This window comes from Hippocampus guttulatus, chromosome 2 (assembly GCF_054856545.1).
Source record: "Hippocampus guttulatus isolate MCC_2025c chromosome 2, RoL_Hgut_1.0, whole genome shotgun sequence".
NCBI classification, from domain to species: Eukaryota; Metazoa; Chordata; class Actinopteri; order Syngnathiformes; family Syngnathidae; genus Hippocampus; species Hippocampus guttulatus.
The window spans coordinates 11756109-11767197 of NC_141262.1; the positions used below are offsets into that span (position 1 = coordinate 11756109).

The window sequence follows — 11089 nt, forward strand, 5'->3', positions numbered from 1 at the left end:
GAAGTGCCTCAGGTTCGTCAGTTTGAGTACTGTAATTTTGTTCAGACTTACTGAGTGCCAAGCGTACAGTTATTAGCAAGAGTTATCTTGAAACACGGCAGCTGGATTTATGATCCTCACATCAAGTTAAAAACATACCCAGCCAAAATCTAAGCTCCAATCAACACAGTCAACACATGCTTCACAACTTGAATGAAACCTAAAGTCAATTAATTCTTTGTAAAATGTGACCATTCATTGTAATCAGTCAAGGCCCCAATTACCTAACAGCACTACAACGCTCACATCAGATCCCTTATAGCTTGTGTAATTTTGGATACCGCAGACATACAGTATTTAAAGGCCTTGTGGGGGTGGGGGGACCATTGCAATTGTAGTCAGACTAAGGGCATCCTATTGCAAATACACTGCAAGAGCAGAACACCTAAACACAACTAAACCTGACAGTAGGTAACAGGGCAGATCAAAACTTGGTGGGGGTTGGAGTGGGGCAGGAAACATGTATTTGGCGCGATCTAAACTCAGCCATGTGCTTACTTTACGGACCTACAATGCCAATGTTTCTAAGGGAGAGACAGAGGGTGGGAGAAAGAATGTGACATACACAGGCAAAGAGACAAGACGGCAAGAGTTGCTTGGCATGCATGCTGTAAATAATCTCTTTGTCACAACCAATATCATTGGTTGTGAAAGAGAGAGAGGGAGAGAGTTATGAATAACAGGCTGTCTTCCATGTTGAGGATGAGTGAATTTCAGTATCTGCTGACTGAAAACAAATATTATCAAACATTAATTGAAGGGCAGTATGTGACACCCCTCCGCTGATGCTAACTCTGGAACCGAGCCTCGCAGGGGAGCTTCATTCGACTCTGCCGAGGGGGTCCAACATTCTCCAAAGCAGCCCAGCATCAAAGTTTCATCCGTAGAAAGAAAGCATTGAGAGACAGAAAATGACAAATGGGAGGGACCCTATCGGAACGTGATGGGCTTGAGGGAAGCGTAGTGGAATTCATGGTAGATTACAGGCTGAACCATAGTGTGCCTTTGAGCCTCCGGCTCTCAGCAGCCACAAACCCAATGGCCTGTCATGGACACCATGATGGAGTGGGAAAAATCTTTGTAAGACTTGAATATGGAGAAATTCCATTACGCACACTATTTTGGCCAAGCGGATCTGGAACAGAGTGTAAACGTAGCCCACCTTTTTTATGCTGACAGAATTCTTGTTGTCACACCTGACCAATTTTGGTGGTGGACTGTTATTTCTTAAATTTGACCGATAACAAAAAAAAAATGACAAGTGTATCTTCACATCAAGCAGACTATTAAGACAAAAAAAATTGGGGGGTAAAATATGGACATGAACATCCAGAAAAATAAATCTATTTTTAACACAGCTTTCATTTAAAAGTTTCAACCACATACCAGCTGCATATTTTCTCTTGCTCTGATAGAGGATGAATTAATTGCTGAGAGATGCCGTGGTGAAACTACATAAAAGACTGAATTGATTATGATAATCTCTAGATATGAGAGGGAGAACAATATGTGTTATGCACAACAGCATGCGCTTGGAAGCCTGTCTCTGAGCATCAACAGAATTTAGACACCAAAACCACACCATCCACCGGTCCACTGTGCACTGGAAAAAACAAGATCAGTGGTTGAATGCTTCATTTTGGAGGCATCGAGATCAGCCAACTAAATTGTAGACATCCACTTCATCGTGCAGTTTATCAGTGAGACATAGCCTTTATAGCCGGCAGCAGCACATTGATCTACATAGGGTGACTTGAACAAGACACCCGCGTTAAATGTGTATGAAGACGCTGACACAGATGAAAGTTGGTTTAATGCAGTGTGTGATGCTGCAAATTCAGTCAGTGGGATAAGAAAAGGGGTCAGTGTGAGAAGAGCAAAGGCAAGCTTCCAAGCAAAAAAAACCAAAACAAAACAAAAAAAAAAACTAAGGCAGAATATCTTTCAGTCCGAAGTATGATTCGGTGTTGGATGCTGCATTAATCGCTGGAATGGATACTGTACAGTGATATGATCTGCGTCTTCATTTTTCTCCAATCATGCCTGGGATTGCTTTTTTTGACCTTGACCATTTCAAAGGATGCGCTTTGTATTTCAGGTGATGTGATAAACACTCCATAGGACCACACCAATACCAGAACCACTCTCAGAAGCCTGGTCACCAACGTTTGTTTGCGGTATTGGAGCACTGTGTGGAGCAGAATTACACAGTCCCACCCTTGACTTGGGAAAAGTGCCAAAGATGCACAGAGATGTTTTTTCAGGAAATCCACACAAATGTGGATTGACAGTGAGTTTGTAAAACACAATGGTCACAATTTACACACGGTAACCTTCGCAACACAAGAAAACTAAGCAAACTACAGTATCATTCTGAGGGTTTTTTTCAGACAAATCTCAGAGGACCATGTATTGGTAGTCCAGGGGTGTCTAAGCAGCTGACAGCTCTTTTTGGAAATGCTCGCACATTCTTTCCCAACTAAACCCTTGGCTTTCTCTGACACTTCTAGAGTAAAAAAAAAAAAAAAAAAAAAGACAAGAGTTGAACATGTCGATGGCACGTTTAACGATCTCTCCTGAATTTTACATATGGACCTTGGAACACAAGGAAATTAATCTCAAATGCAATGTGAATACAACGTGAAAGAATAAATCAGGGATACTGTGCCAAGGATGCTCTTGGAGAAACTTTCTGTGAAAAATAATACAACAGCAGCCCTGGCGGGCTTTGGAGCGTTTTATATTGTGAAAAAGGACAAAGGAAATGATTGCAAATGATCATTGTAATGAGCAGAACATTGCTCGGTGATTTTCCAGGCATGAACAATTCAGGACATTGCGCTGGAGAGACCTTGGAAGTAGGGAGGCTCTTTAAAAATGCAAATTGCGATTACAGCAGACGGGGATGTTAATGATTTTGGTTTTACCAACACAATGTCAACTTAATCTGAGACTCCAAGATGGACTTTTCATTTCTGTCTCACCATACATTCCTTTATTTGCAATGTCTAAGCTTTCCTCCAGGGTGCTTGCCAACCCTGTTAAATGAAACTTAATTTGTGTTTTTTTTTAGTATTAATCCTTCCACAAACCAAGGAGTGTTGTCCAGGCTCTTTGCAAGCAAAGCATGATATTCCCCAGCTTTTTTCTGGATAAGGGGGTGACCCCATTAAATAATGGAGAGTATTGCAACGATCGTTTATTAGTGCATCACTCAGGTGATGAAAAACGTTCCCTCATTATGCATAAGGCATCTGTTTGCATAAAACTGTGCAATTCTTCTTAACGGGCTTCAACTGACCATATTCAACCCATGTAACCGGTTGCTGAGTAAAATTGGGCAATTCACGCATTGCTGTGTCTGCACTTTCTACCCGATGTTCTGATCTCTATAAATGGTACTGCAGCATTTTCTCATTATGTAGCAGGCGGAAGCATTAATTACTTTCATAAAACATTGTGAGCGTCATGATATATTTATGCGGTGTAAAAACATATTTCAATGTAGGGTGATCATTAATTTTCGGAGTGGAAATGCACTGCGGCCATAGAGCAATCGAGAAAGCAGTGGTTGAAATGTGTGATGTTGGGGGTTTGCGATGGACAGGCAGGATTACCTGTTTTCTGATGGGGAAAAAAATAAGCAAAAACCAGTCGAGAAAGCAAAAGTAGGCGACCCTGTCTAGCATGGTGGGATGCAACATTGCGGTCTGTTAAATCAAAGCCTACCCACTAATGAAGTTGTTGATGACTAGTCTTTATGTGTTAGTGTGTGCGCACAGGGCTGCTTATTTTATGAATCACAAAAAGACACTAATGTTTACTAAAAGTCATTTATTTTACTGAGTCCGTGGGGGAATCAGTATCCAAGCTTCAGTACTTTTACCTAATTCGCCACTGAAAGACATGATGTGGAAGATAACTTTTGGAGTAGATGTGACTGAGGGTGTTCAGTAATTGCCAATAATTTATGGTTTAGTGGAATGATTTGTCAAGAAACATTTTGATTTGATTGTTTCTTCACAAATGCAGAAAAAAAATCATTTTATGTGGCCCGCAATAGCGAATCAATCAAAGTTAAGCAACATTTCAAATTGTAATAAATAATAATGTTGAGATATTGCCAGCATTTTTTGCTACTCTTTTTACATAAACTGGAACAATAATTGGACTTTTCATTATAATTGGCTTCTGATTCCTAGTCATCTATCAGTCGCGTTGTATATAGAAGAATATGAGGCATTTCAACATTTACTTGGTTTGACAAACTTAACAGCTTATGATCAATGAGGGGACTTATCAAAAATATCAATTTGTCATAAAATATTAAATTGACCACATTTGTACAAACGCAGTTGAGTTCACCAGCAATATCCTACTCCAGGAAGACAAAAATAAAATGCATATATAACCATAGGATTAAACAGGGATCATTCTTACCTTGACCAGCTCGTAATGTTGGATCCCATTGATCCCGACATCGGGGTCAAACGCAGAGGGCACTGGGTATCGGGTGTTAATGACGGTGTTCTCTGGGATGGAGATGTTTATGACCGTGGACTGGAAAAGGGGCGCGTTGTCATTGACGTCCTCAATCAGGAAGCGGATCTTGACCAGTCGGAAGATCTCATCAGGCAAGACAGCCACCTCAATTTCATAATAGCAGCGTTTCTCCGCAAAGATTCCAGAGCACAGCTTCTCCCTGTCGATTCGGTGACTGGTCGTAAAGATCTCCCCCGTGTTGGCCTCTACCCTCACCAAAGGCACGTCGCCAGTCTTGTACACAGGCTTGAACTGCAGAGGCGAGGACAAGCGGACGTTTGGGTCCAGGTTGAGGTCGAGATCCCTGCGCAAGTTCCCGATGCGGACGTTTTCCGGTTGCTCCTCCTTCACTGTGTAGTCTCTCTCCTGGGCCCGGCATATGAGGACCGTGGAGGTGAGAAAGACCACCAGCAGATAAGTCTGACTTGCTAAGTTCATACTCAAGAGTGGATGGAGCTTCACTTCCACAGAAGCAATTCTGTCTCGAGAGAGTGGAACAGAGTAACAAAGGGGAAAAGGACAGAAAATGTCAATACCGGAATGTACATTTTGTTCAATTCCCGCTACAGCGCTGACCTATTCATCTCAAGGAGTTATGAACACCCATCCTTCCAATGTCTTTGAGTGCAAATTAAAGGTAGTTTTACACCATTAACCTTTGCTAACATCCACTGAGCAAGAGGACACATAAAGGTTAACACTTCACATATTCCATCAATCTATGTAAGTCGCTTCTGATGAAAGGTGTATTTTTTTTTTTTTTTAGTCTCAAGAATATGTGAACCAGTGGCAGTAAAGATCATTGCATTGGCAGATTGTCCACATAAGACCTTTTTTCATGTCAAATGGCTGTGAATCAATGCAATGCGAAGCTGCACCTCATAACCGAGCATCCGCCGAGCAGGAGAAGGCGTTACGCATTGGTGCGTGCATGCATGCACACACGCGCTTCACTGCGAGTTGTAACACTTGACAGCAGCTATTAATAGACAGCCTAATTTGCTTCAAACGTAAACAATTGAGCTCCCAAGTATTTTGTGAACGCCCATGTGCAGCCGAATGAGACAAATGGCAATTTGGAATTCGTTTGAGCATCATTTATGTTCTCAAATATTTCTTTGAGACACCTCTGAGATATTCCCCTGATGCATTGTGACACTCTTTTTTCAAAATATTAAATTTTTATAATAATAAGCATATCTTTTAAATACCCCTTAGATATTCCCTTGATGCATTGTGATATTCTTTTTTTTTATAATCAAAAGCAAATGCAGTTGGGTTCATCATTGCAATGACTCGGACAAATATTAGACTAACAATGCATTTGCTGCTGCAGCCTCTCAGAAACAAGAATGTACATTTGACTACATTCACTTGAATGACTACATTGCAGATTAAAGGTCAAATAGCTTTTTTTATTCCCTTTTAGAGGATGGGCAAATCACTCTGAGTTCTGCTTTACTGTTGTGGTGGTTCCTATCGCACTGAGCAGATGAAAATGGCCTCGAGGAGTTGTCATAGCATGGATCACGTGACTTAATAGATCACCATTGAGATCAGGTTCATCTTTGGACCACAAAGTCGTCAAAAATAACCATTGCCAGTAGTGCACTCTCGTTTGCCGATGGACTGGAGTTTTGCAGCTGGTAAGCTATTTCGCCACTTTTTCGAAACCGTTGTGTCTGTATCCTGATAGTAAGTCTAAATTAGTCAATTAAAGACCATTCTGACCAGCATCCAATGAGAATTTTACTGTGCAACATATTTGAGGATTGTTGTTTGAGAATGTTGCTCTGCACCATTCAGTTATTAAAAAACAAACCAAAAAAACCCCAAAAAATGTATGACAGCTGCAGTATTATATTCATTTGTGACTGGGGCCCATAAATACTGTTGCCCTTTGGCACAGGACAAAAATGTTGTTTAATGAATTTCCCTCCTATTTTACATGACTCAGACAATAACCAGTAGAAAAGGCATGAATACCTAAAGTGCACTACAGGGGTCCTCTTCCTTGGCAAGGCAACCACATTCATTGAAGCTTTCAGCCTACTGACAAAGGGGAATTGATTAAAAATAAGAGTTTAATTTAGCCTTTTTTTTAATGCCAATAATTGCAAGATGTTTTTTTTTTCATATCTGTTATAAAGCAGCCACATGAGACTCATTACAGTACAGTTAGACGAGAAGAAGAGAAGACAGCTGACATTGATCAGTGTGAGGATTACTCACATTGTATGAATAGCACAGGCGGTATTGTGCTGCTGAATCAAAATATGGATGAGTTACATCCCATCAGCAAGTGTGGAACACTTTGAAGTGTGCGTCATATCAGACGCCGAATTGCTTTACTGTGACGATCGCAAGGCACTCCAAGGCGCATGATGAAGTTTGAATTTAATCCTTAAATGAAAAGTGATTCACCGCGGTGAAAAGGAAAGTAAAACAGCAAAGATCAAAGAATTATCTCGATTGTGTCTTCCTCGTAAAATGACAAGACTTTTCTGAGGTATGAAAAGTGAGTTTGTGCGTGTGTGCATATGCTGTATGTGTTTATTTGAGTCTGAACAGGGCTCCAAATGCAGTGAGAGAATGAGAGAAAAACTTGGCAATGATAGGGTAGACCAAGGATACTATTTTACCAGAATTCAAGAGATGTCCGCAAAACTGACACGAGACTCGGAGCAGCTGCACAGTCTTACGAAGGTCCAATAATTACGCATTGCAAGTAAACTTTGAAGTGACATGTTGAATATTTTCACATCAATGTACAACTCCAACGGACGATTCTGTTAAATCGATGAGGATACTTGTGGGTCAAATTGTGATAACGCGTTACACAAAATACTTCAGTGATGAAGGAACTTGATAAGTTGTGCTGTGATTCATGTGTTTTTTTAATTTTTATTTTTTTTTTAAATATGAGGATAATCAGTTGGCAATGGCATAGAACGCCATTAAATCTTAAGAAGAGGTGATTCTAATATTGTACTTTCACCCTCTTGTGTACCTTATAAATTGTTTGTCTCAGTATGATGCAGTGTTGTTCTTCGCCACTTCAACCTCGAGCCACAAGAAATACAGACATTAAAGATCTCCTTTTACTTTTACCTTTGTTTCCAGGACAACATGCCAACATTAGTGCGTGCCGCAATTCTGTTGCCTCTTTAGCCCTGTAATTGTGGACCAAGGTCAGGCCAAGCAAGAGAATGAACTGTAAAATAAATGTCAATCTGTGTGTCTCATTTTCTTACATTTTAAGTTTCCAGAAATGCTATTTTTATTTTATTTCCGGACCGGAAGCCACTTTGGATTCAGTCGACGAACCAAAGCTTCCCTCATGGGAGACAAGGCAAAGAAGAGTAGGCCTGCACTGGATCACTTTCCATGACAGTGTGATGGACAAGTCTTCCTTTTGTTTGGATCTACTGGCTGTAAGCGGAAGGCCAAATCTACAGTCCAACCACTGTCACACTTTACCTTTACGATTAAAGGGAGCCTCAAATCATCAACTGCATTGGGCCCAAAGACATTGAGACTTCTTGATGAGAACGGAGTTCGTTATTGTCATTACATGGAAATGGGATTTTTCAAAGACTTCGGATTCTCTTGGGGTCATCTCATTGAAAAGCTCTAAAGATCGCTGACAGCCTGACAAGATCAGCCCCCCCCCCACACACACTCACACACCTCCCCCCGCCATCCCTCACTTGCCTTCCCAATACACACAGCTGGCACAATTTTCCTTCAGCACCAAGAAATGACAAATGCTCTCCCTCTGGAAATTACTACAATTGCGACGTAACATAGTCCTCCTGGAAATGGGCAGAATTCCGGAAAAATGTTGTTTGACTTTGATAAAGTAGAAAGTAGGCTAAGAACTTGAGACACAATCAGAGTTCCCCACTATTGAAACCTATTCTGTATTTGTTTAGAAAAAAAAAGACTTATTCAAATTTTAATATTATGCACGTTGTTTGCGTTTTGTTTTTTATCAGCCGCACTGACTTTTCATATCAGTTTTAGTGATTGAGAATTGACATTAATTGTAATTTATCTAAACACATGCGCACTCACTATTGTTATTTACCCTCTGCAGTAGCGAGATGACAAATTGGCACGACTGGAATAATGAGCCTGAGGAGGGCAGTCAATACATGTTCGTCTATCACTGCTGACAAACTTTCTCGCTCAAATCTGGTTTGTCAATAACAGTTAAGCTGATGATATCATATCAACAAGAAATGACTATTTTTTATTTCAAATTACATTGTAATTCACTTTTAACAACGGTGTAAAACCTTGCCAAATGCAATGTCATGGACGGCATGACCTTAAAAAAAGTGAACACACTTCTAAACAAAATACGACTGTTGAAGGAAATTAAAACACACTTCATCCAGAATGCAATACAATCAATCAAAGAAACTTCAGAGGCTCATTCGAACTGTAGTAAACACTCAGCAGACGCCTTTGGGTATAGAGGTACAATAAATGATATTTGAAGCAAGACCTGCATCAAAATGTTTACCTTCATAAAAGACATGCTTATTTTTAAACACGTAATTGTAGCAATAGTTTCACATTTAGAACTCCATTGCATTTTGTTGGGACATTTTCTGACAGTACTTGTGTTGAATTTCAATATACTGTACAGTTTGTGTGTATTCTATGAGTGTACATAGATGATTGTAGTGGAAAAGAGTGTTAAAGGAAGGTCTATGAAATGATACAGGACATACAACTTGCCCTTCACAAACTATGAACTGGTCGAACTCTACATTTTAATATATTGACTTTTTTCCTCTCTCATACTAGGAAAATACTGAGTATGTAATTGCCCCCCCCCCAATAAAAATATCTACCAATCCATGTTACAATATTAATTCAGCCTAATTTAGGAATTACTCCAAAATGTAATAATACCTCATTGTGGTATGCACCGATTCTACGTGTTGAAAATTAGTGTGCATGTATGCGCCCCAAACAAGCCTTAGCGGTGATGACAGAAACATCACGAGCACTTGTCTCCGAAGAGCAGAATGGAAATTGGTCTGGAACAAAGTGATTGCCCCCCGAGGTTATAGTCTGTGACAGCTCCGCGGCTGGACCGGGATCTCGCTTGTTGCCGCGCACCCACGCAACGTGCTCTGCAGCCAAGATGCTGAGAGACCAGCGCTTGAAAGTCGGGCCACTTTCGGGCCATCCATTAATTATGATATTACCACAATATGGATAGTTTCCCCACTTGTATTGGAAAAATCTGTATATCAAGTGCACACGAGGGGAAAGCCAGATATATTCAAGCAAATTATTGGCTCGCTACTGTCAAGTTAATATATGTCCACGTTTTAGCGTATGCGGCGCATTTTCGTTGCGTTTGGTTGCAACTTGGCTGTTGGTTGAGCTCGTCGATCGTTTGAACAGACACATGAAGTCAAGCAAATTCCGACCTTATCATTGAAGCTATTTAAAAAAAAAAAGCTCTTACCTTTTCCGCTTGGCTGGGCTGAAAAAATCAGTTAGTTGTGCCTCCGCGTAAAGACATCACTGATTTTCAAAAATGTAAACATAATAATGAATCAAGTGCCATGTATTGAGCCGAAGTGGAGATAGGACGAGGGGAATAATCCTCGTGAGGGGAAAAAAGGATGGCAATCGAATAAACCAAATATCCACTACAAAACCTTATCCATGCGCAAAAAAAAAGCGGTTGTCCACGAGAGCTGGAGGAAATAAACACGCACAAAACTTTGTTTATCAAAGGAACACCGGTACAATTCCTCTTCAGCTGTCCAAGCTTCGTTTTTCACCCTAACTGTATCCCTATATCTGCTATTTACGCCAACGTCGCTTGCGCCAAAACGTGCGTCAAAAACTTCCATCCAAAAATACACCTCTTGGTGAAAACTTGCAGCTAATTAATTTTACAATCTCATGCAAACAAACAAACAAACAAAAAACAGCAAATAAGAGGGATGCAGAGATTGCATCGCTTGCGCGCCCCCCCTCCCTCCTCCAAGATGGATCAAATTGTGGCTCGGTGCAGCACCATTTGCCGAAGCCGGGATAGACGCTTCGCCGAGGCTGTGCGCTAAACTGGAAATGTCTCGGTAGTATTGGATGAACTCTCCGTGTGCGCCCACCTCTCTCCCTCACTCGCTCGCTCTCCCCACCGCTGACATCACGGAGGAAGGAGGAGCCAGCAGAAAACTCCGGAGCTGTGGTCCTGTTAAAGCCGCACTGCGTTGGTGAGAAGCTCACACTGCCTTGTGAGACGCATTCGAGAGTGCGAACTGCATGCGCGGCACTACTCCTCCAAACCACCTGAAAGCAAGAGGGTGGCAATGTTCACTTGTATTTTTTGGATTCCCATGAGTCGTATTGAATCATTGGCACCTCTGCATAAAGATGAGCGATGAGATTCTAACTCTTCTCACCACGTCACAACAACGTGTTTTTTTTTAAAGCTGAGAATGGGGTGAGAGGGTTGATAATGGGCTTGTTC

General features: G+C 41.1%; 1 protein-coding gene across 2 annotated transcripts in view; it reads right to left on the reverse strand.

Moving 5' to 3' along the window:
- pcdh11 (protocadherin 11) overlaps positions 1-10651 on the reverse strand; it is a 171239-nt gene extending 160588 nt beyond the window's left edge. For both annotated transcript variants that reach the window (XM_086136918.1, XM_086136926.1), the window contains exons 1-2: positions 10073-10651; positions 4480-5059 (exon numbers count right to left, since the gene is read on the reverse strand). In XM_086136918.1, coding sequence (XP_085993044.1) covers positions 4480-5019 — 540 coding nt within the window. In that variant the 5' untranslated portion in view covers positions 5020-5059; positions 10073-10651. The remainder of the gene's footprint in view (positions 1-4479; positions 5060-10072) is intronic.
- Positions 10652-11089: the final 438 nt, after the last annotated feature.